General features: G+C 42.0%; 1 protein-coding gene across 1 annotated transcript in view; it reads right to left on the reverse strand.

The window, feature by feature from the left end:
• Nucleotides 1-2,298: 2,298 nt before the first annotated feature.
• LOC126187874 (serine/threonine-protein phosphatase 5) overlaps nucleotides 2,299-26,756 on the reverse strand; it is a 98,664-nt gene continuing 74,206 nt past the window's right edge. Inside the window, exons 9-11 of the mRNA XM_049929206.1 lie at nucleotides 22,352-22,571; nucleotides 22,103-22,184; nucleotides 2,299-2,922 (exon numbers count right to left, since the gene is read on the reverse strand). Of these exons, the coding sequence (XP_049785163.1) occupies nucleotides 2,863-2,922; nucleotides 22,103-22,184; nucleotides 22,352-22,571 (362 nt within the window). The 3' untranslated portion in view covers nucleotides 2,299-2,862. The remainder of the gene's footprint in view (nucleotides 2,923-22,102; nucleotides 22,185-22,351; nucleotides 22,572-26,756) is intronic.

Consider the following 26,756-nt stretch of genomic DNA (forward strand, 5'->3'; position numbering starts at 1 on the left):
TACTTGAATTAATAACGAGTTGTAGAGTTGGGAATTCAAGTCTACTTGTAATCTGACTGACAAAACCAGATAATCTTCCCTAACAGATGAATAGTAGTTCTTTGTAAAAAGCAATTTTCAGGAAGAACTTGTTGAAGAACTGGTGAGTCTACCAGCTGAAGGTATTACTAATACCACATCCTATTTGATATTATGAAACTCCCTGTTTCACTACACTAACTTTTATATTGATTCTTAAGTTCTGCAATTCATTGTTCCAAAGTAAAAAGTTTTAGAAAAAGTTGTACATGTAAGACACACACATTTATTTGGCACAAAGTTATTAAGAAAATTGCAGACATGGAAGTATTCGTACATATTTCAGTGCTTCAAGTATTTGTATGGATCTCAATGCTTCACTGCTGAATTCCTGCAAGCAATAAATCTCAATCAACGAATACCAACATCCCTGAAAATATAACACTAAGGCCTCCAAAAGCTCTATTCTTGATATACTTGACTCAGCTGTCACTTTACGAACAGTTTGGCACAATACATGAAAACTTTTGAACCTAGACAGAACCTGTCCGAGATCTTGGAATAAACGCCGCAAATTTCCATGACAGTAATGTGACTGCAGGGTCCACAAGCTAATATTGTTATTTAGCCGTCAGTCTGGCATGACTACACATTCCAGTCAAGATTGTTGCAGGAACTCATTCGTCACATTGTCTGCAGTGCATGTTACTGAGCAGTTCATGTTTGTTACCCACAAAGTTATCCAACAGGATGATTATCTTACAGCACTGGTTTCCAACCATTTGGAGACCATTTATTATCCCTTGATGAGAAAAAAGTCCAACACCATGTCAAAGTCAGGGGGAGGGGGTTTGTAATTCTGCTTTAAAAATGAAAAGCTGGATTATATTTAGTTAATTTAAACATAAAACTTTTATGCTTTTTTACATTTTTGTTACACCAAGGATTAATAAATCAACAAAGACTGCTAGTAGTGCTTGTTTCTAAATACATTTTTCATATTCTCTTTGGCGTCTAGGCACTGTACATTGTAAACAATCAGAAGTACATTCACTTCCTTGCTTTTGTTTCCGCTCCTATTTATCACATCTGCAAGTTCTTGTGAATGGTGCTGATAATCATGAATTTAATGATGATAACTATTCAACATCATATGACAGTATTTCGCTAGCAACTTTTGTCCTCGCACAGTTCAAGAAATTTTACATTGGCTCAAATCATAGTATCTGACAATTTTCCATTCATTGAAAATGTTCTTTTTAACTATAAATTTACTTCCCACTTTCCTAAATTAAATTAGGAAAGCAGTTGCTCATAGAATTTTACTGATGAAAATTGCTGACGTTGACTGGATGAGCAGAAAAGGGTTTGGTGGCTTTGCTGAGAGATCGTGCTTCGTTACAAAAATGGTCTCAAAGTACATTGGTAAACAAAATACATGGATAACAAGGTTTGCAATGTGCCTGAAAGTGAATGTTTTGCCTTGTGAGATATGAACCTTACAGACAAAAACCATGGAAAAATGACTGCTGTTCAACAAACTATAGAGCAAAGTATGATGGGAAGGGGGGAGGTGTGTGTGTGTGTGTGTGTGTGTGTGTGTGTGTGTGTGTGTGAGAGAGAGAGAGAGAGAGAGAGAGAGAGAGAGAGAGAGAGAGAGAGAGAGAGAGAGAGGAGGGGGGGGGGGGAGGGGGTGGGCAGGCCAGGTAGGAAATCACATTCTCAGTGCTCACAAGCAGTAATAGTAACAGGTTTACAGAAAATTGAAGAACATCAATTGTGTGGTTGTGTTGTCGTGAGATTCGTGTGAGCACATGTTAGGTTTCATTATAATTCTGTTGAAAATATGTCATGTTTTTTGAGTGGCCAAGAAATTTTGAGAGCTCTAGAGAGAGAATTTAATGATATTGGACTGGAGGAGGAATTATCTGAGTGGGAACAGTCTGAAAAAATTAGTGAAGGACTCTTCCAGAAAGGCACAACATTGACTCAAGAAACTGTTCCTAACACAACTACTAGCAATAGGTCTGTAGGACGACACTTTCTTGATACAATTCCAGCAACTGAAAACAGCAGCACATCTCGCATGTAACACTGGCCATCCATCCACCCATCTCTCTCTCTCTCTCTCTCTCTCTCTCTCTCTCTCTCTCTCTCTCACACACACACACACATACACATACACACACACACACACACACACACACACAAACTCGTGTAAAATAAGGTTTTAAAAACTAATTATTTTTGACTTTGATAACAAAATCATTAACACAGTGATAAGCTTTCAATTTTATTTTAACAAAAGTTTTTGGATGGTGTGATGATGGTAATATAATAATGATCACAATGATTATTTTTCTTTACAAAACAAACACAAATACTACTACTTGAAACATTAAAATAAAACATTTCTTCCACAATGGGAGGTATTATGAAGCTTTAAATAAGAAATTGTATAATTACACAGGATCTATGTAGCAAGGTAAATGGAAATTAAAAATCCTGTGCTATAAAAAACTCTTTCACAAAGTCTGGAAACAAAACTGCGAACAAGTTTTTAATTACATTTAACTGTTGTTGAACACAGTTATAAAAATTTTCACAGTGACATTGTGTTGTGGCACAGATTTTAAACTAATGTCATTGATTTAAAATAATATTCTTTTAGGCTTCTAAAATAACTGCATTTTTTCTCAACCTGATCTTCGAACATTCCTAAAACAGGGAACAACGTTGAGTCCAAAAGTCCTTCGAAAGCACCTTTTCCTTAATATCTTTGATTCTGACAAAGATAATTGTATTGGCACTTCCTCTTACGTATGTGTATATCAAAGGAATACACTACACAATGTAACGCATCAGAGCATTTGCATATGCCATTGGTTTCAAGTTGGGATGAGGCTGGAAAAAATGAAATGAAAAAATAAAACAAAGATATTCACTACATCTCTCAAATTTATTATGGTTTTCATTTAACATCTAAATCTTAAGTTTGCATAATGGTAACAATGACTGCTTTGTCACAGAAGCTTCACAGTGCGATCTTTTACACTTTTAAGCCAACTAAATGGTTAGCTATTACTTACCTTCAGATGGTGTCATTTCAAGCATTTAAAATGGAAAAAATATTCCTAACTGTCAGGACTGTTAGTTCATTCATCAGGGGGAAACAGGAACAGATTCCGGAAGGTTAGGAAGGACCTGACCACAAACTTCTACCACCACAGAAAGCATAGATCGCTACTCACCACTTACAGGAAGTAGCGTCACAGACAGGCACAATGAAACAGAATTCTAGAAATATTTCAGGTTTCAGACGAAGATGTTCTGCAGAATTAGTAAACTCATGCAAATTCACTCAAGAATTACGTCTCAGCACCTGGAGAGAGTGCGCATGAATGGGAGATTCGTGCTTGGGTGAATGTGTGCGAGTTTTCTATTTCTGAAGAATGACTGTCTGGAAGCATTCTTTTCCATTGGCCTGTCTGCGACACACACCACCTCTATGAGTTGAGTAGCAAACTGTTCTTTCCATGTTGTTATTTCATGCTGGACTTTCCATTTATACACGTTCCCCTTCCTACTTTTTGCCTTTTCCCTGTCTCTTCTTTTCAGCTTCCCCCTTATGTATTAATTGCACTATTCATTCTACTTCTCATTTCTCTTCCTCTCACTCCATCTGCTGGCAAGGTGCTTATCTGTGTACTATCTTTTACCTCCTCCTCTCTCCAATGTCTCCTACATCATCTTTGTCTCCCTTGTATCACATTACATGGGTCCTTTTCTTTTTGTAATCTTAGTGAAAAGCTGCTTCCCAACATTCAAAAACCTATACCTTATAGGTATAGTATGATGATCTCATTGTTATTGTGGAAGGGACAAATCAAATTTTTTTTGGGGTACACAACCGTTGAAACCTTAAATCCAAGTTGCTAAGAAATGTGAGTAAGGAATATGTTACTAACATCTGAACCAAGGTTATTAACAACCGCACAGACTTTGCAGTGTGTAAAGAACTTTACTTCTTTCTAACCAAAGTGGAGAGAGATATATATACATATAAAATAACTCATGTTTAAATAACTTTGCGTAATCTCAGTTTGTCTTTTCACATTTTTTCCTTTGTTTTCTGTTATCATCATCATCATCATCATTTTTTGTTCTCTCAGGGGCACTTTATCAGTATATTTTATGTAGAACACTGCCTATAAAAAAGTCAAATTCTTCTTATTCTATTCAACATAGACCAGAATTGCAGTGAATCAGCATGCTTCACCACTTCATTGTAATTCCATTTGAATAAAGACTGCATATACTAGAAAATGTGCAGACTAACAGCAAGCAGAGGCCGAATGACCCAAAAGTTTTTCTATGTAAGAAAGATTGCATAGCAATGAAGAAATACTTATGCAACTGATAAATATCAATACAATGATTTTCACTGTTCTGTAATCTTTATTTCATTTTTACCCACATATTGTGTGTAAATTTAAGTACACTTTTCTAAAAGCCTTCAACTGTTTTGTATCTTTGATCTGGGCAAGCTATTTCCAGTTTACATTTAATGACTGCCTGTGAATGAAACCAAACAAGATATCCAGTATGCCCCAGTTGGCTTATAAGAACAAAAATGTGTCAAAATATGTATTGCCTTTTTTTCCAGCAACTTCCTTAATACCACTGAAATTTTGTAACACCAACTGCTTGGTACACACTTCATGGCTCAACAATATGTTAACAAATACATTAGGATGTCTGTCCTTTACATTATTTGTACTGTGCAGAAATCATTATTAGGGCACACAGTTATATTTTTCCTCAGCTGCATAAGTACAACTACTGAGCAACATAAATATCAAATGTACTTCATTTTATGTACCTATTTAGAGCAACTATAAGAGTTGGACCATGCAAGAACAAACATTTCTGAAACTGTTTCCAATTCATTTATATGAAGTATGCTCAACAACTTTATCAGCCTGATGAAGAAAACACAAAATAATTTTAAAACCTTTTTACAGAATAGCTGATGCTGAGTAAATTTTTAAATAGACCAAACAGCTAAGATCATCAGTACCCTATTTGCACTCCAGGACAGAGGCAGTGTACCCAGTCCATCTGTGTGTAGAGCAAATTCAGTGTGCAAATGTGAGAAAGTGCTCTAAATGTTGGCATAGCGTGTATCTGAGGTGGAACATTGGAACTAGCCCAGTATTCAACTAGTAGGATGCAGGAAACTGCCTAAAAACCACATTCAGGCTGGCTGGCTGGCACATGGACCCCTTGTTGTCAATCCAATGGGCAGATTCGATCTGAGGTTGATTAACCTCTCCGTCCCGGAAGCAGTCGCAGTTGCATTAACACATGCATGGCCACCCAGAAAAGTAACGCAATTGCCTAGCAAATCATTACATTTAACTCAATGCTTCCTACTTTTCAATGCCCTTTGTGAAATAAAATTTGTCATCTTCAGCAAAAGAAGTATTTGTTTTACCTACAACTTTGAACCATTAAATGTGAAAATTGTTCTCTGGTCTATTTCTCTACATTTTGCAACAACAAGTAATTGCCAGGATCTAATTACACTGAATATGGAAGATCTGGAAGCATTTCAAGAGAAAAAGAAAGACGCTGATGCAGTTTTTCAGGAACGATAAAGGAATGTTACTGTGATAAAGGAGAACACTTTTCTCTGCAAATGAACCTTTGGACTGAACAGCAACCTTCAATTTGCCAGCACAACAGTTCCTGCCAATCCCAGAGACTCTGTCGAGTTTGTGACAGTCATGGCTGTGGATTTCTGGACCTGCGTTATATGGTGCAGTGCTTTAGGGCTCCCCACAGTAGATAAGGGGTGCAATACTCAAAGGAAGCAGCTACTCAGGTAGCAAAGTACTTGTGGAGCACATACAGGGACTTTTTAGGCTGACCGATAGTTTGAGGTACTCTGATGAAGACTCAACAATCGACATGCAAAGAGCAAAATCAGACCGCATTCAGAGTGAAGACACTTTGACTGTCTAAATATAACTGGTACACTGTCAAAGTATTCGTAGAAAAGTTTCCCAACATACTGCTCTCCATGAAATTTGTTGCATTCAAATTATTCTTGGCACCAATATCTGATTGAAACACTAAGTACAAAGCTCTGAAATCTTTAGTGAGTCATGAAATCTATAGTAGAAAGCCATATTAGACACCAGAGGAGGGAGTGTGTGTACTGCAATGGACGAAAATATTGTCTCTAATGAGGTCAATTCCGAGGGTGACTGAAGTTACCTGGATGCAAATAACAGATTTAGGTGAAAGTTAATTACCGCATGTTTTTACATGGCATCTGATTCTGCTGTGTTTTAAAACCAATCAAATGAAGTCTATCCTCAGTGATGGAAATATCATATATACAGAACATGTAATATTAGTTGGAGGTGACTTTAATCTACCGAGTATGGACTGGAATGTCTATGGATTCACTGCAGAGGTTACAAATAGGTGGTCCTGTGAAGTACTTTTAAATACATTTTCCAAAAACTGTCTTGAGCATACCATAATGGAAATACCTTAGACCTTGCAACTATAAAGAGGCCTGACCTTATCGCAGTGTCTATAGAGACGGATTAGTGATCATCATGATATAGTGACTATGGTTACTAAAGTTAATAAATCAATCATGAAGGCTAGGAGATTATTTTTGTTCAAAAGAGTAGATAAGCAGTAGCTTGCATCCCACTTAAACAATGGCCGGACATCAGTGTAAATTGCACTCTGGAAAAGTATGCGACAAGTAAGTGGATTAAGGATACGATAGTCCACCATCACTTAAAATCAAAAATCGAAAAATGCTGATGAATTGAAGACTGTTGCACTCTCGGTGCAAAAGAGAACATGCAAATGATGACAGGCAAACATTAGTAGAGATTAATGCACATGTAAAAAGGTCGATGCGCAAAGCACACAACATCCACTGTCATATCTTAGCAAAGGATCTAGCTGAGAACCCAAGAAAATTCTGGTCCTTCATATAATCCCTAAATGGGTTGGAGGCTACCATCCACTCACTCATTGACCAATCTGGTGTGGCAATACAAGATAACAAAATGTAAGCTGAAGTTTTAAATTTCACATTTAAAAAATTGTTCACACAGGAAAATCATACAAACATACCATTGTTTGATCATTGCACAGACTCCTGCATGTAGGGCATAGTAATAGCAACTGAAAGGGCTGAAAACATGTCTCCAGGTCCAGATAGAAACCCAGTTCATTTTAAAAAAGAGTACTCTATGGCACTGGTCCCTTACTTAGCTTACATTTATCAAGAATATCATACCCAGTGCTAAGTCACAAGTGACTCCTGTATTTAAAAAGGGTAAAAGATCTGACAGAGCAAAATTGCAGACCAATATGCATAACACTGGTTTGCTGCAGAAGACGGAATATAATGAAGTCCTTAAGAAGTAAAAGCTTGACCACAGATCAGCATGGTTTTAGAAAGCATTGGTGGTGTGAAACTCAGCTTGCCCTTTCTTCACAATCCCCTGCGAACAATGGATGAAGGCCAACAGGCGGTGTCTATATTTCTGAAAAGTTTTAGACATGGTGCTCCATTAGGTACGAGCATACGGAATACATTCCCAGATATGTGAGCGGCTCAAAGACTTCTTCAGTAAACACAGTATTTCTAATAGGTGTGATGATTAAAAAAAAAGTCGTGTGACTAGGGCCTCCCGTGGGGTAGACCGTTCGCCGAGTGCAAGTCTTTCGATTTGACGCCACTTCGGCGACTTGCGCGTTGATGAGGATGAAATGATGATGATTAGGACAACACAACACCCAGTCCCTGAGCGAAGAAAACTGCTGACACAGCCGGGAATCGAACCCGGGACCTTCGGATTGACATTCTTTCGCGCTGACCACTCAGCTACTGGGGGCAGACGGTGTGATGAATGACAGCTAGCTCTAACTGCAGAAAATTTTAAGTTAATGGAGATACTAGGAAAATACAATCCTGTAATGTATGAATACAGTATTGGCAGTGTATTGCTTGACACAGTTATGTCAATTAAATGATGTTGTTGTTGTTGTCTTCAGTCCTGAGACTGGTTTGAAAACAGCTCTCCATGCTACTCTATCCTGTGCAAGCTGCTGCTTCTCCCAGTACCTACTGCAACCTACATCCTTCTGAATCTGCTTAGTGTATTCATCTCTTGGTCTCCCTCAATTAAATATCTACGTGTAATGTTGTAAAGCAGAATGAAATGGAACAAGCATATAAGAATTATAGTGAGGAAGGCAAATGGTCAAATTCAGTTTATAGGAAGAGTTTTACAAAAGTGTTTTTATCTGTGACGGAGGCCCCAATAAAACACCAGCGCAATCCATTGTTGAATACGCTCGAGTGTTTCGGATTGCACGATGTCGGATTGAAGGAAAATGTCACAGCAATTCAGAGGCAGGCTGCTAGATTTGTTACCTACAGGTTCAATCAGCACTCAAATATTATGGAGATGCTTCGGGAATTCAAATGGGAATTTCTGGAGGGAAGGTGATGTTCTTTACAATGAATGCTATTGAGAAAATTTAGAGAACTGACATTTGAATCTGAGGTTTTGGGTAAGGGTCATGAATGTGAGAAAAGAAATTAAGGCTTGTACAGATGCACACGCACACACACATTAGTTTTTCCCTCCCCATCTGTGAGTGGAACAGGAAGGGACTTGATTAGTGGTGGTACAACATACCGTCCCCCACAGTACAGTGGCTTTCAGAGTACGTGTTTATATGTAGAAATGGAGCTCTGGCTCATATAGGGCAGGGACAGTGAATGAAACTTTTCTATGTCCTGTTCATTACCAAGATATACCATATTTACCCTGAATAAAGACCCCCCCCCCCCATTTTTTTTAAATACTCCTTGAGGGAATTTTATTTTTAACATATTGTGACTAAACAAAATTATGAACTGTTTAACTTACGTAAAAAAATCTTCTTAAGAAAAGTTAATGTTATAGGTTTCCTGAACTTATGCCATTTATTGGTGTACCCAATGAGGGATAACTGAAGAGGCAATGTATTTCTAGTGCTGAATTCCAAACCATTCTGTTCTTTACTTAAGTGTTTCCTAATATGTAAAATGTAAAGAATTACTAGGTCATAATTAAGTTATAACCTAATAGCACACTTTATATTGCTGTGAGTGAAACAAGCACCAATTAAATTTCTAAGCTTGCTGTCACAAATATCTGGCTGTTTCTTCTGAATATGTTGCAAGTTCCACAGATCCAGCTATGGTGGGACCTGACCAGACAGCTTTTTTCCACACGCATAGCTGATTTCACACCTCTCCCTGCATGAGAATGTGACAATATTCCTTTGTTTCTTCCTTCCAAGCACACTGCCTAACCCATTGGCTGCATACAACCAGCAGCTGACCCCCTCCCCTAGTTGTTTCCACCATACCTCCCAATGACATTGACAGCATCACTGCACAAAACATGTAAGTGCACCACTGGCTCCTATCTATACATTTCTCGTCTCCTGCAGAAATGTATACTACTGTTAAGTAATTACCTAATTTTAAGGGCAATTCAATTCAGACTACACATGGATTAATGCGAACTGCATTTTAAACATGGTAGATGGTCATAAAATGCCAAGATTCACAGCATACATCCCTACGATTGGCAGTGCAAGTTTGCTGCCCACTCCCCACTTTATTCCCCACATCTGTAGTTCTCAGGCAAGCTGCTGTTGTCGTTTCCCCTTCAAACCTTCACGATACTTCAAAATACAGTGTGCTTCCAATTCTTCGTGTGCAAATTATTTATGCATAGCAAAAAAAGGTGCACACGTATTACACACATAGGAACTGGCAGCACAAATTGCCAGCTGCTAAAAGCAGCAGCAGACGCTAATCCAGACCCGCAGCAGAAGACGACTGCGCCAAGCAAAGTACGAGCGCATGCAGACATTGGTTGCCAACGGTGTTACTGCTACCCGTCCAGTGGACATCATCCTGAATACATGTTTGAAAATATCCTGATTATTAATGTTTTTGACAATTCATGCATCTTCCCCCCACATTACACCAAATAATCGGGAGTATGCTGTAAATAGTGCTGCATTTGAGCACAACTAACTGCTCCAGCAGTTTTCTTCACAGCTCAAGAAATCTCAAGTTCTGCTCAAGCTTTTGACTGTCCCATCATCTAGTGACTTCTATTGGTTCTTCTTCTATGACCTGTAAGAGGTTTTAACGTACTATTGAGTGTAATGATGGAAGTAACTGCAAAACAATGAATGCAATGTTTTGTCAGGCACTGTTTCTATGTAACAATAATTGTAATTGCGATTCAGTCGTATTCTCGAGTTTTCGCTCGTCCTGCAATCTAGTGACATCTGCTGGTAAAGTCTTCATGAAGGGTCTAGCTGCTGTAACTTATTCTCGCAACAGCAATTACAGTCAGTGTAACAGGATTTATTTCTTTCGTTGGTGTTTTAATACTTATTAACTTATTTTCTTGTTTCAGCTAAATATTACCCTCTTGTTTTCAAGCTGTTAAAAGCTGGTAATGTTTTATCCATTTTTCCAAAATGTGAACAAGGATCGAAATGTTCATTTGCAACCCATTTGGTAAATTATTAAAGTAAGTACAAGGCGTATAACTTTGCTTCCACCGTTTTTTCCCCAACATTTGAAACTTTAATGAAACAAATTGGTTACACATGTATCATTCAAAGTATTTTCCATTGCTCGCCACTACTTTCTCCAATCTTTCAGGCAGTGTATGAATACTGCATCGAAAACATTGTTCATCTTTTGAAGCGATCCATGAATAAATCCAATTTGTGACTTCTTCATGAGATTGGAAGTGTTGGTCAGCCAGGTCATGTGCCATTGATCTAAATAGGTTATAGTCAGAGGGAGCAATGTCTGGAGAATATGGCGTTTGGGGTAGGACTTTCCACTTTAATGTTTCCAAGTATGTTTTCACCTCTTTTGCAATGCGGGGTCGAGTGTTGTTGTGCTGCAAAATCACTTTATCGTGCCTCTCGCTGTATTGTGGCCGTTTGTCTTTTAATGCTGTGCTCAAATGCATTAAGTGCATTCAATTACTAACACCTGTGATTGTTTCACTTGTTTTTAACACCTCATAGTACATGACACCGAGCTGCTCCCACCAAATGCAGAACATGATCTTGGAGCTGTGAATATTCTGTTTGGCTGTCGACGTGGAAGCATGGGAAGGATATCCCCATGACTTTTTGCGTTTAGGGTTATCGTAATGAACCCATTTTTCGTCCCCAGTCACAATGTGATGCAGAAATCCCTTCCGTTTTCGCCTCTGAAGCAACTGTCCACAAACGCCGTTCAATGTCTCTTGGTTTCAGCTCACACGGGACCCAAGTTCCTTCTTTTTGAATAATGCCCACAGCTTTGAGACATTTTGAAATGGCTTGCTGTGTCACTCCCGCTAATTGTGCCATTTCTTCTCGAGTTTGACGCGAGTCTTCGCTCAACAATGTCTCCAATTCTGCATCTTCGAAAACATTCTCTCTTCCACCACTATGCATGTCTACGACGTTAAAAATCACCATTCTTGAAGCATTGAAACCACTCATGACACATTCTTTCACTAACAGCATCCTTACCATACGTACCTGAGAGCATTCGATGAGACTCAGTTGCTGTTCTCTTCATACTGAAACAAAACAGTAACACCTACCACAAATGACGAGAATTAGGCTCATAAACTGAAATTTTCAATCAAGAATAACTTTATGATGCAGACACAAATCAACTAATGTTTGAATGAGGTTATGTTGACCGAGGTCCAAGCTTTATGTCTGCAATCTGTTTCTTTCAACCGCTGCTTACCATTGTTGCTACCATCGGCAAATGATAGAAGCAAAGTTGTAGACCTCGTAATATTTTTCGAAAGACAATGTTTTCCCCTATGACTGTCAGCTTCACTAAAAATCAGCACAACCATTAATCTATCCATACAGGTGGGTACTGTGTGAGAACTCTTACTGGAAATTTGTACAAATATAACAAGAACAGTGGTAGTATTAATGCTAATTTCTTCTGCATTTCATGAAATTTTTAATTTTTAAGCTGTTATAGTTGCTTGTTGTGGCTAATTCATAGCTTCTCGAATGTCCCTTTCACTCATGCCATGTGATTCAAATGTCATTCAATTATTGAAGCATACTCAATACTGTACCAAATGCTATGGCATATTGGAAAACACCGAGCCCATTTAAATGTGAGTACTGTTTGTCCAGGCTTAAAAATATATTTGCACTTCATCTGTATTAATCTACTACACAGCACAACAATATTGACCTCAGTAGCAATAATTTAATTCATGGATATAAGATGACCATCTCTTTAGATGATAAACTTGGAAAGAACCTAATCTTTTCATCGATTAAATATGGCACCTGTTGACTCTGGAAAAAAAATCTTGGGAAAACTTAGTCTGGATAGGACAAGACGGATTTCAATCTCTTATCTTTCCTGGTTTGAAGAGAGGTGTCAAAATTGCATCTCTCCACGAGTTGGGGAAGTTATCTGTCTGCCATATGACATTAAAGCAGTGGAGGAGGATTTCCTTTGATGCCATTGGCAAATGTCTAAGCATGCAGTACTGGATTTGGCTGTGACCAGGTGTAGTATCAAAGTCTCAGACAGAACAGTCTCCAGCTCCCCACATGGAGAAAGGTTAGTAGTTGTACGTCTCAGAACTCGTGGATCTAAAGTTAATTTTCTCCCCTCTACAGTCATATAGTAGTGATGAAACACCGGATCCTGGCTGATATTGGCAATAGTTTCAGTAAAATGCTCAGCCAGCATCTGAGCAATGTCTCCAGGTGGTGTTTGGAGACACTCCTGTTTCAAAACTGTGGCTATTGGTAAATAACTGTGTTCACTGGAAATCCTCCGGATGGCTTCCCATACTTTTGTAAAGGAAGTGGAATGGTGGATGGTGTCCAGGAACACTTGCCATGACCTTTTCTTACTCTCCCTAATGACACACTGAGCCTTGGCACATGTGACTCAAAAGACACCGAGGTTGTCTGCTGTCAGTCGGCATTTAAAGTGTTTAAGAGCCGCGTACCTGTCCTGGATTGCTGAACGGCACTCATCTGTCCACCAAGGTACATGTCACCACCTTAGATGACATGTCACCACCTTAGATGACCGGAAGACTTGGGGACGGATAAGTCAGTGGCATGATGGACCACTCATGTGATGTGGTCCACTGTGATCCTCTGATGTGCGTGAATTTCAACTGCAGCTGACTGCAGATTAGTGGCCAGGGGGAGAGCAGAGGACTGGTGTGCATGATTTACGAACACAGCGACACCGCCCTTGACCCTTTCCCCAGTCAGGTCATCCTAGCAATAGATAGTACAGCCCTGTAGGACAGGGGCAGCAAATGCTTTAAAATGTGTTTCCTGAAGACAGATATACACTGGGCATTTCTGCGCTAGGAGCTTCAGTTCCTCCACATGGATACTGAACCCATTAATGTTCCACTGAAGGATGGGAGCTTTTCGTCACAGGAGCAGCACTTCCACATTTTCTTTCCACATGGGAGGGGAGCCTACAGTATGAGGTGACTGAGCTTTGGGGCTAAATGATTGCCTCAGTCTGACATTAAGTTCCATTTGCTCTGATGAAGAATCAAGAGATACATCAGAGAGGACTCGTTCGACATCATCGGACAGTGGATTTCCTGTCTCTGTTATAGGCTGATGCTTTGGCTTGCATTTTTTTGTTCTGAGTGGGCTTTGGGGCCACAACTGTGGCTGCAACACTTGCTGGTGGACCAGGCTGAACCTTCGGAGAGGCAGGGAGCTCCACAACTGCGGCAACCACAGACTTGTCTGCAGTCTTGGGTGGTGGTATGGGCTTCGAAATAATTGAGGCAGAACAAGTGCACTGGCAGATGCAGGTACTAGTGCTGACACTGGCAACCTCCATTTGTGCAGCAGCATCAGTTTTGGGACTGACTGATTAATAACAGACGCCATGGAGACAGCTTACATTGGGGGGCTGCATGACCTTACAGATCTATGTGGCCTTCCCATATGAGATATGTTTAGTAGTTTTTATTTCCTATATCTCCCTTTCTTCAAGAAAGACACTGAAGTCCCTACTCCAGACAGGATGATCCTCAGAACAGTTGACACACTTCACAGATGAACAGCAAACTCCAGCAGGGGCGGCTTTCCCCACATTTGCCACATGTGGCTTCTCCTTTACATCTGACAGTAGTGTGCCCAAAGTGGTGGCACTTAAAACACTGCATCGGGTTAGGGAAATAAGGCCATATACTAAGGCAAAGGAAGCCAACCTTAATGTGCTCTGGAAGTTTTGTGCTGCTGAATGTCAATATAAACGAGTCTGACTTCACTAGAGTGCCACCCACTCTTTTCATAATAATGTTCTGCACATCAACAATGCCTTCCGGGACCATTCAGCTTTCAGTTCTTCTCAGGGAATGTCAACCAGATCTCTGCAAGTCACCTTTCCTGCAGTTCCTGTGGATAGGGGGACTGCAGTGCCAGCAGCATGAAGAAGAGCAGCAGAGATGCCTTGTATGACTACATCAATGGAATTCAAGAGGGAGGTGTCAAAGCGGACAGCAGACATGTATAAAGGCCAATTGGCCCTGCAGAATGTCCAATGTGAGGGCCTGTCTGCGTGGCGGCAGCAGGGGAATAACAGTGTCACTGAAAAGTGATCACTGTCACGAAGGTCATCATCATGGGATGAACAATGGAGGGAAGCCACGAGGGCAGGGGAGGAGATCATGAGATCAGTAGCAGAGAAGGTGCCATGAGCAGCACTGAAGTGGGTTGGAGAACCATCGTTGAGGAGACATAAATTGAAGTCTGTGATAAGTTGGTCAATTCGGATACCCCGACCCATTGAAGTGACACACCCCCACAGTGGATGCTGGGCACTGAATTCGTCAAGGAGGAGAAACGGGGGAAGGAGTTGCTGGATTAAGGTAGATAGTGCAACATAAGTGGCCAACCTGGAGGGAGGTAGCCATTGCCACTCTGACATCACTTCCAAGGTGGTACACAGGGGGATCCAGTCACTAAGGATATCAGAGCAAACCAAAGTGCAGACCCCACCAGATGCTATCCCAGGGCCAGCAGGGTTCCGACAGAATGCCCGATGACCACGGTAAGTTGGAGAGTGGTCATCACAGAAATGCATTTCTTGGTGAACAAGACAGAACGCAGAATAAGAGGAGACAAGACGTTGCATGTCCAGTAGGTGATGACAGTATACCTTGCAGTTCCACTGGATGACCATGTGGCGAGGTCCAAGGTAGACATGAAGGAGCTGAGCAGAAAGTCAGGTCACTTTGTCAGTAGTTGTCACCGACAAGGATGGGGTGACATCCATAAATAATCCATAAATAAGATTAAGATGTCAGACTCAGGTTGCGAGAGGGGAGATTGCACATCTGGGGGCACCGGGGGGGGGGGGGGGGGGGGGGGGGGGGGAGCGTTGTCATGGGATTTATGTTGTTTCTTCTTCTTCTCCTCCTCCTCCTCCTCCTCCTCCTCCTCCTCCTCCTCCTCTTTCTGAGGTGGAGGAAGGCAGGACACAGGGGGAGTACAGGCATCTGCAAGATCAGGTACCGAAAGAGTGTGGGCGACCTTGGGATGTGCAGATGGTGCTCCTCGTGGCCGAGTGGTGGTGAGAGTCTTCTGGCCCGAGAGATGCCGGAGAGAGGGTCCCTGGGAGGGAGCCCGATCACTGGCAGATGCCGAAGAAGGCAGGCACTTCTTCGACCGGGGAGGGGGAGTGACTCCCCGAGTGGAGGTTATGGGAACTGCAGGGGTGGTGGAGGGGAGATTGGGGCGGGACAGAGCTGGGGTAAGGATGAGGAGGTGGAGGAGGAGGTGGAGGAGGGGGAGGAGGAGGGGGAGGAGGAGGGGGAGGAGGAGGGGGAGGAGGAGAAGGGGGATGAGGGGGGTGAGGGGGAGGAGGACGGGGAGGAGGAGGGAGGAGGAGGGGGGAGGAGGGGGAGGGGAAGGGGAGGAGAGGGGAGGGGAAGGGGAGAATGGGGAGGGGAGGAGGAGGGGGGCGGAGGAGGGGGGAGGAGGAGGGGGGAGGAGGAGGGGGGAGGAGGAGGGGGGAGGAGGAGGGGGGAGGAGGAGGGGGGAGGAGGAGGGGGGAGGAGGAGGGGGGAGGAGGAGGGGGGAGGAGGAGGGGGGAGGAGGAGGGGGGAGGAGGAGGGGGGAGGAAAGGAAGTAACAGAGGCAAAAGCTGAAGACAGTGACACCGGATGGAATGTCTCATACTTTTGGCGTGCCTCAGCGTAAGACAGGCGATTCAGGGACTTTTATTGTTGTATCATCTTTTCTCTCTTGTAAGCCGAGCAATCCGGCAAGCGAAGGGAGTGGTGTTCAGCACAGTTGACACACACAGGCAGCGGAACACAAGGCCAGTCACCACACAAAGGGTCCGCCGTACAGCGAGAAGACATATGCCCAAAACGCAAGCACTGCATAGGTGGAGGGATGTACAGCTTCATGTCACATCTGCATCACATAACCTTGACCTTCTCTGGGAGAGTATCCCCCTCGAAAGCCAGAATGAAGTTGCCATTATCGGTGCGGTTGTCTTTGCGACCCTTCTGCACCCGTCGAACTAAATGAACACCATGCCGCTCCAGATTAGCCCAGAGTTTCCCATCAGATTGCAGGATGAGGTCCCTATGAAAAATGACACCCTGGACCATATTCAGAGATTGGTGAGAAGTGATAGAGACTGGTACATTGCCAAGATGAGCACAGGCATGAAGAGCTGTGGATTGGGTGGTGGAAGGAGCTTTGATCAACAGGAAATCTGATGGCATCTCCACTTCACCAAACTTGCCCTCGATATTTTCCACGAAAAACAATGGCTTTGTGGTGGTGAAAGTGTCCCCATCCATCCTAATATGGATGAGGTAATGGGCAAGGGTTTCAGCCCAAGATGGTGAGCCTGGCCCTCCTCCCACATTGTAGCCAGGGAAGGGGAGGCTGCCAGGCCATACAAGGCAGCATTTAAGGATCCTCCACCATTCAAAGAGACGCCCGTGTGAGAATGGCCAGATTTTTGCAGCTTGATATGCTGCATGTGCCAAGCATCCGCCCTGATACCACCCACTCCAACCAGGGGCTCTCCCCATGGGCGCTACCCAGCCACAGCAAGGGCCGTCTGGCATGGCAGTCATTGCCAGGAGTTCCGATGCTCCAAGAAGACAAGCAACCACTCCTTGGCATACATGGTTAGGGAACAGCTCAGGTATCAGTGGTGTGATCCCTGTGTTGTCAGGGGGCTCAGCCATATGGATACATAACAGTCCTACCATACGGACTTGCTACACATGCTGGTGACCTAGCAGGGTGAAGGGGGCTACACTGAGGAACAGAGAAGGGAAGAGTGGGGGGAGAGGAATCCACATGGTAGATGCTATGGAGGGAGTTCTTCCCCATATGGCTCACACTAAAAACAGGAAATTTTGAAGTGGAGGTGAAACCTCAAGTGGGGACAAATGCCAAAATGGTGAAAAAACAGGCAAAAGGAACTAAATTGCAAGCAATACAGGAAACCAGGGGAATAGCCAGATCGACATAAATCAGAACACCGAGAGGGGAAAGAGGTGGGAATAGGGAAGGAGGGGGGGGATAGGGAGGGAGAAGGCAGGGAGAACGCAGGGAGAAGGAAATGCAGCTATGGAATGAAGAATGAGCTGCAATAGCTCGGGGCCCCGTGTGCGCCACACATGAACTCACAAAAGAACTGTGAGCCTCCGGGGGATTGTGTAAGATGAAATTTATTTCACGTGGTGAGAAGAATTAAGAATATTTGGTATGTCTGATTTCATTTCAGATACGATTTAAGAAAGTCACATATTTGCAGGAAGAGTTGATTAACGCGTTCCAGATGGGAACAGTATAAGGAGGGAGGGAGGGAGGGAGGGAGGGAGGGAGGGAGGGAGGGAGGGAGAGAGAGAGAGAGAGAGAGAGAGAGAGAGAGAGAGAGAGAGAGAGAGAGAGAGAGAGAGGTGTAGTCTTTTTCACAGAAAACAGTAAAACAGTAATTCCAGAGCTAGCTTGGTGGCCCAGGAAATCAATCTGTGTAACTAGGCATTGGGATAATTATAAGCAGTATACGCAGAAATCAGGTCGGCAGTGTACTTATGTAAGAGTTTGCAGACACATTTGTCATGAATGTTGAGCTGTAGGGAGAGCACATTTCATATGGAAAGAACAGCAACTGTCAAAATATCAATACTGCTGTTTATTGACTGACTTGACAAGTACTTGCGTATGAAGATGGCCTTCAGCAAGATTGATGTCAGCACCCAGGATATTAGAACAAGATTTAGTAAAGGACCGTTTGAAATTTATCTGTGTGACTAAGTTCAGAGGTTCCGAGGTAATTTCAACAGTTCAGTATCATCATGGGTCGATAACTGGAAATATTGGTATGAAATCCATGCAAGGAGGGGGGGGGGGGGGGGGGACTACAACAAAGGGCCATGCTTCTAGTAATGGCTGGCATCTAAGAAGTTTTTGCACAATAGGCTGCAAATATATTTTTTCATCACATTTAAGAAGAAAAACTCCGAGGAAGATATGGTTCTTGTTCCATCGGCATTTCAGTGCAATGTTATGTTACCACGTTAGATCTCTTGAGGTACGTGGCCATTTATGATAGTTGATAAATGATGTAACTGGCCATAAATACTTTTTAAATGTTTTATTTTAGAGTTATAACCAGTTTCGAACTATCATGCCAATCTTCAGATGGTTAATACACTCCTGGAAATGGAAAAAAGAACACATTGACACCGGTGTGTCCGACCCACCATACTTGCTCCGGACACTGCGAGAGGGCTGTACAAGCAATGATCACACGCACGGCACAGCGGACACACCAGGAACCGCGGTTTTGGCCGTCGAATGGCTCTAGCTGCGCAGCATTTGTGCACCGCCGCCGTCAGTGTCAGCCAGTTTGCCGTGGCATACGGAACTCCATCGCAGTCTTTAACACTTGTAGCATGCCGCGACAGCGTGGACGTGAACCGTATGTGCAGTTGACGGACTTTGAGCGAGGGCGTATAATGGGCATGCGGGAGGCCGGGTGGACATACCGCCGAATTGCTCAACACGTGGGGCGTGAGGTCTCCACAGTACATCGATGTTGTCGCCAGTGGTCGGCGGAAGGTGCACGTGCCCGTCGACCTGGGACCGGACCGCAGCGACGCACGGATGCACGCCAAGACCGTAGGATCCTACGCAGTGCCGTAGGGGACCGCACCGCCACTTCCCAGCAAATTAGGGACACTGTTGCTCCTGGGGTATCGGCGAGGACCATTCGCAACCATCTCCATGAAGCTGGGCTACGGTCCCGCACACCGTTAGGCCGTCTTCCGCTCACGCCCCAACATCGTGCAGCCCGCCTCTAGTGGTGTCGCGACAGGCGTGAATGGAGGGACGAATGGAGACGTGTCGTCTTCAGCGATGAGAGTCGCTTCTGCCTTGGTGCCAATGATGGTCGTATGCGTGTTTGGCGCCGTGCAGGTGAGCGCCACAACCAGGACTGCATACGACCGAGGCACACAGGGCCAACACCCGGCATCATGGTGTGGGGAGCGATCTCCTACACTGGCCGTACACCACTGGTGATCGTCGAGGGGACACTGAATAGTGCACGGTACATCCAAACCGTCATCGAACCCATCGTTCTACCATTCCTAGACCGGCAAGGGAACTTGCTGTTCCAACAGGACAATGCACGTCCGCATGTATCCCGTGCCACCCAACGTGCTCTAGAAGGTGTAAGTCAACTACCCTGGCCAGCAAGATCTCCGGATCTGTCCCCCATTGAGCATGTTTGGGACTGGATGAAGCGTCGTCTCACGCGGTCTGCACGTCCAGCACGAACGCTGGTCCAACTGAGGCGCCAGGTGGAAATGGCATGGCAAGCCGCTCCACAGGACTACATCCAGCATCTCTACGATCGTCTCCATGGGAGAATAGCAGCCTGCATTGCTGCGAAAGGTGGATATACACTGTACTAGTGCCGACATTGTGCATGCTCTGTTGCCTGTGTCTATGTGCCTGTGGTTCTGTCAGTGTGATCATGTGATGTATCTGACCCCGGGAATGTGTCAATAAAGTTTCCCCTTCCTGGGACAATGAATTCACGGTGTTCTCATTTCAATTTCCAGGAGTGTATTTTCAGTTGCATAAATGTTTTTTGATTAACAGCATATCATCTGCTTCTACACTGTACAAGAATATTTGGTATTTAGTGCCACTTTATACTTTGTTTCATCAATAAAAACACACTAAAGTGCTTGCATTTATTTATAAAAAATGTGAAATAGTTGTATTCACTTCCATAAGTTCCAGTAAATGGCGATTTGTTTCAAAACACCTTACATAAGTCAAAACAATTATTTCACATTATATCTAAATAAATGCAAGCACTTTATTGTGATTTATTGATGAAACAACTTATAAAATGGCACTAAATATTCAAATATTCTTGTGCAGTGTAGTGTACGAGCAGACAACATGCTGTTGATCAAAACCTTTATATAACTGAAAATATTAAACATTCCTAAAGATGACCATGGTAGCCCAAAACCGTTTATAACACTAAAATAAAATATTTAAGAAGTATTTTTCGTCGTTGCATCATTCACCAATTTCAGTATAATTTCAGAGTAAACCCAGCTAACCAGTTTTAATAGTAGTGGTATGATTTCCTTAAATTCTGGTCTACAGCTAGCTGAATTACCTAATATTCTTTTTACAGGTATCTATGAAACAAGACACCTAAGAATGCATCAATTGGGGGCTCATGATACTGAGCTACAAACTCCCCCATATCCTACATTTTACGTAATGCATACCTAACTCCCACCTACAGAAATCCCACCACTAGAATGCTGTATTGGGAATGATCGATGATACTTTTTCATCAGTTGATTCAGGTGACTTCGGTATTTGCAGTTCTTGGTACAATTATAATCACATGGATTTTACTCAGTAGCCTTGCACAGAGTATATGCTCAATCATAATCACTTTTATGCAATGCCACAGGAACAATGCTTTCAAATTCTACAGGTAATCAACATAACTTACAAATCACATCAAATTTATTTTATGTTTATATTTGCATTACATTACTTATCTACATCTCTCATTTTTCCTTGAGATTCCTATCTGATCTCCTGCGCACCCTAAAAGTCTTCATCTTTTACTGATTTCTCCGTTCCTTATTCACTACATTCCTCCACTCATTTATTTGTTTCTCTGTGACTAAATGTTCTCCCAATTTATTTTTGCTTGATTTGCATTTACACAAGTACACATTTAGCAAATTATTATGCTTGGTGAAGTTTTTACTTTTCAGTATTGCTTTCAGTTTCTGAGTGCAAGCCTATCCCCTTCTTACCATAATAAAAGTATTGGGTTTTGACCAACATACAAGAATTTCTGCGAAGAAGAAAACAAGTCTCATGGCAGGCTATCTCCATGATTCCAATGTTGCAATAAAATTTCAACACAACATTTGAATGCAAAATATTTTCATTCATACTTGCTACACCACTTGTGTGAAAAAATGTCAACTAAATAAAATCTCACGGGCAGGAAAACTGCAGCCAGCCACACTATTAAATGCATACATTATTCCACCACAACTAGTTTTGGGCCTGAGCCCATCACCAGATGGCAGTGTTGATTCTTTGTACAAATATCATATTATTTTGCTCTTTAGGAAAGGATTTTTTTTTTTTTAAATTACAGCATAGTGGTACGCATTGTGGTTGTGGGTGCAGACAGATAATCTATAATGCGCAAAGAAATCAAGGCAAAAATAATGTGAAATTTGTAAAAGATTTCCTTGCTGCCATCTGATGATGACAAAATACAGCAGTCGTCACAAAAGTGTGGCTGGTCACCATTTTTCTCGATTTACTGGAGCAACCACAGTATTCTCACACCATTACAGATAAAATAATGTAAATAAATGCTTACCACTGCTTCATATGATGTGAATTTAGGTTTCATATCTCTGCCATTAAGTGTAATAAATGCACCTTTGTTCCCCATCGAATCACTGAAACACAACATCATTGATAAACAACTCAATGTTTAACTGGTAACGTATATGTAGGTACCACACACACACGATAGTGAAAAGACATTTTTATGAGGAGACAAACACACGAGAGAGAGAGAGAGAGAGAGAGAGAGAGAGAGAGAGAGAGAGAGAGAGAGACGCACCAGTAATTTGGAGCAGAGAATACTGTTATGCAGCGTCCATCGTGAGCTATTTCAAAGCCTTCATTTTTCACTTCATGGCTCCTTATAATGTAATCTAGACCATTAAGGTCAAGAAATTTCTTTGTAACATCTGGACCAAACTGTATGCCAACACCTCGCTTGCTTGGTTCTCTGCCAGGCTGAGGTTGTGGATCAGACCACAATAACTCACACATTAAACCTGTGAAGAAAAATGTATATGTTATTTATGCTCAAACAAAACTATATTAAATTTATGCATTTATCTTGTGAATTGTAAACTACAATGAAAAATTACAATAACAGTCTTTCACCTGACACTGAAGTACTGGTAAATTTTTATCCCAACAGGACCTGTATTAGGAGTCAAATATATGTTGTTGTTGTTTTGGTCTTTAGTCCTGAGACTGGTTTGATGCAGCTCTCCATGCTACCCTATCCTGTGCAAGCTTCTTCATCTCCCAGTACTTACTGCAACCTACATTTTTCTGAATCTGCTTAGTGTATTCATCCCTTGGTCTCCCTCTACGATTTTTACCCTTCACGCTGCCCTCCAATGCTAAATTTGTGATCCTCGATGCCTCAGAACATGTCCTACCAACCGGTCCCTTCTTCTTGTCAAGTTGTGCCACAAACTCCTCTTCTCCCCAATTCTATTCAATACCTCCTCATTAGTTATGTGATCTACCCATCTAATCTTCAGCATTCTTCTGTAGCACCACATTTCAAAAGCTTCTACTCTCCTTGTCCAAACTATTTATCGTCCATGTTTCACTTACATGGCTACACTCCATACAAATACTTTCAGAAACGACTTCCTGACACTTCAATCTATACTCGATGTTAAACTTTTTTTCTTCAGAGACACTTTCCTTGCCATTGCCAGTCTACATTTTATATCCTCTCTACTTCAACCATCATCAGTTATTTTGCTCCCCAAATAGCAAAACTCCTTTACTACTTTCAGTGTCTCATTTCCTAATCTAATTCCCTGAGCATCACCTGACTTAATTCGACTACATTCCATTATCCTCGTTTTGCTTTTGTTGATGTTCATCTTATATCCTCCTTTCAAGACACTGTCCATTCTGTTCAGCTGCTCTTCCAAGTCCTTTGCTGTCTCTGACGGAATTACAATGTCATCGGCGAACCTCAAAGTTTTTATTGCTTCTCCATGGATTTTAATACCTACTCCGAATGTTTCTTTTGTTTCCTTTACTACTTGCTCAATATACAGATTGAATAAAATCGGGGAGAGGCTACAACCCTGTCTTACTCCCTTCCCAACCACTGCTTCCCTTTCATGCCCCTCGACTCTTATAACTGCCGTCTGGTTTCTGTACAAATTGAAAATAGCCTTTCGCTCCCTGTATTTTACTCCTGCCATCTTTAGAATCTGAAAGAGAGTATTCCAGTCAACATTGTCAAAAGCTTTCTCTAAGTCTACAAATGCTAGAAACGTCCGATCCGTAGAATGCTAGTTTTTTCTCTCCTGATAATGACGTCCTCTTGAGTAGTCCCCACCCGGAGATCCAAATGGGGGATTATTTTACCTCCGGAATATTTTACCAAAGAGGACACCATCATCATTTAACCATACAGTAAAGCTGTACGCCCTCGGGAAAAATTATGGCTGTAGTTTCCCCTTGCTTTCAGCCGTTCGCAGTACCAGCACAGCAAGGCCGTTTTGGTTAGTGTTACAAGGCCAGATCAATCAATCATCCAGACTGTTGCCCCTGCAACTACTGAAAAGGCTGCTGCCCCTCTTCAGGAACCACAAGTTTGTCTGGCCTCTCAACAGATACCCCTCCGTCATGGTTGCACCTATGGTATGGCCATCTGTATCGATGAGGCACTCAAGCCTCCCCACCAATGGCAAGGTCCATGGTTCAATATAAATGTTCCAAATCTGTATTTGTGTGCAGTGACATTTTGGCATCTAGTGGGTTGGCAGGTGGGTGAGGGGGAATTCATCATAAAGTTCATGAAATTTTAACTTGACATAGTTGAAAGATTATGAAAATTTTATTAATACAAATGGATCTTCCCTTGAAGATGTGTCACTGTGTATTTGAGCATATATTTCACCACACAAAACTTTAATGTGAATAGGAAATGTTACACGATCTGCTTAGACTGATGAGGGGTACAGAAGCAGTAATCATAATATTATCAAATGGCAGTCCCATCAGTAGTTCTTGTAAAAGCTACACAGTAGTTCTGCTAAAACCTCACTGTCTCAGACACCTTGAAAATTTCTCAGTTAACACGCTCAACAGAGAATCAACACAAACGATATTTCTGAAATATTTAGGTTTTCCTGATACTGCTGGCAACATAAAAATTTCAAACATAATGCATAAAAATACATTTGAGAAAAGTATAAGGAAAAAAGGCAGTTCTAACAGGAGGTTTTTGTTTGGTGTGCTGATGGCCAACATTAAGAAATATAGGTTGCAGAAAACGAAACAGGGCAAAAGAAGTCTACAGAAAGTGCTTTAATGAAAAACACATAATGTGTTTTTCTCACATGTACATATAACAAGGATTACATCAATGAGCCTGATCAAAAAAATAAATTTGGATATGGTAGAAGTGTCAACAGGCAGGCATCACACATCATACAAAACCATACAGCAGTCATGTAAATGTTTTGAGAAACTAATCAGTGAAATAAGACCTGTTTGTCCCTGAACACTAAGATATTCAGCAATTAATATAGGGATAAAATACAAGGAAGTGACAGGCTTTCTACAACTTATACAGAGACCTGACTGAAGTTATAAGAGTTGAGGGACATCAATGGCAGGCAGTAATTGAGAATGAGTGACATAGGGTTTTAGCCTATCTTCCACGTTATTCCATCTTTACACTGAGCATGCAGTCAAGTTAACGAAGGAGAAATTTGGAAATGGTATTAACATTCAGGGAGATGAAAATAACTGAAGTTTGCTGATGATATAACAGTTCTGCCCAAAAGCAAAGGACATGAAAAGAAAAGTCAGTTGAATGGAATGGATAGAGTCTTGATAAGAAATAATTAAATGAGCACCAATAAAACTAAAACAACAGTAATGAAATGTAGTCTAATTAAATCATGCAATGCTGAGGGAATCTGATTAGGAAATGAGACGCTACAAGTATTAGATGAGTTTTGCTACACATGCAGCAAAATGACAGCAGCAGAAGCAAAATGGATGCAAAATACAGATTTGCAATAGCTGAAAAAGAGGAATATACATAAATCTAACATTAAGAATTAGGGTTTCTTTTCTGAAGGCATTTGTTTGGACTATAGTGTTATATGGAAGTGAAAGAAACACAAAAGGAGAGACTAAGATTTTGAAATTCTGTGCTACAAACAAATGCTGAAGTTGAGAGGGCCAGATTGTATGATCAAAGAAGAAGCAGTGAACTAGGAAGAAACAATATTTGCAGTATAGCTTCAATGAAGTAGGGGTCACCTGAACCATCAAGCAATAAAAAATGTAGTATTCTGATTAGGAATTATAATGGGGTAAAAACTAAGATGACTACAGAAAAACTACAGGAAGGAGGTTCAAGGGTGTGTGTGTCATCTTAGTTACACAAAGGGGAAGGGATTTTTCACAGGATAGACTCGTTAAGATGACGACAATGACAACACGTCATCAAAGTATTCCAGAATGAAACTTTCTGGCAGGCTATAAACATGTGCTGGTCTGCAAACTGAACCCAGAAATTTCCCTTCCATAGGTAATCCCCTCACTGGCTAAGCTGTCCAATCATGCTCACAAGCTGTCCTCACAGCTTAATCTCTACCAATACCTCTCAATTAGGCTAAAAGGAAAAGAAGGAAAATTAGTATTTAACATATTGTTGACAAATTGGTCATGAGAGAGAGAGAGCGCAACCTACTGGAGAAGGAATGGAAAGGGAATTAAGCCACGTCATTTTCAAAGGAAATAACTAAGCATTTGCTGTAATGCAGACAGCACAATGAAAAGATTGCCAGAAAATAAGCATTTGGCCAACAAGGCCTTCACTGGTAGTAGACACACACACACACACACACACACACACACACACACACACACACACACACACACACACACACGACCACAGTCTCTGGCTGCTGAGGCCAGGGTGCGAGCAGCAGCACATGATGGGAGAAGCAGCTAGGTGGTGGAGGTAAGGAGTGGTGGGGCAGGGTAGGGATAACATGGTAGAGGTAGGGGATGCTGCTTGTGGGAGCATACAGGGACAAGGCGGAGAGAGGGTAGGGCAGCTAGGTGCAGATCAGAGGTTAAATGGAGAGTGGGGGGGATTAGTGATTAGTGGAAAAGAAGTAAAAAGGGTGTGGGTGCATTGGTGGAATAATAGACAGCTGTGTAGTGCTGGAACGGGG

Source organism: Schistocerca cancellata, chromosome 5, assembly GCF_023864275.1.
Source record: "Schistocerca cancellata isolate TAMUIC-IGC-003103 chromosome 5, iqSchCanc2.1, whole genome shotgun sequence".
Classification (NCBI taxonomy): Eukaryota; Metazoa; Arthropoda; class Insecta; order Orthoptera; family Acrididae; genus Schistocerca; species Schistocerca cancellata.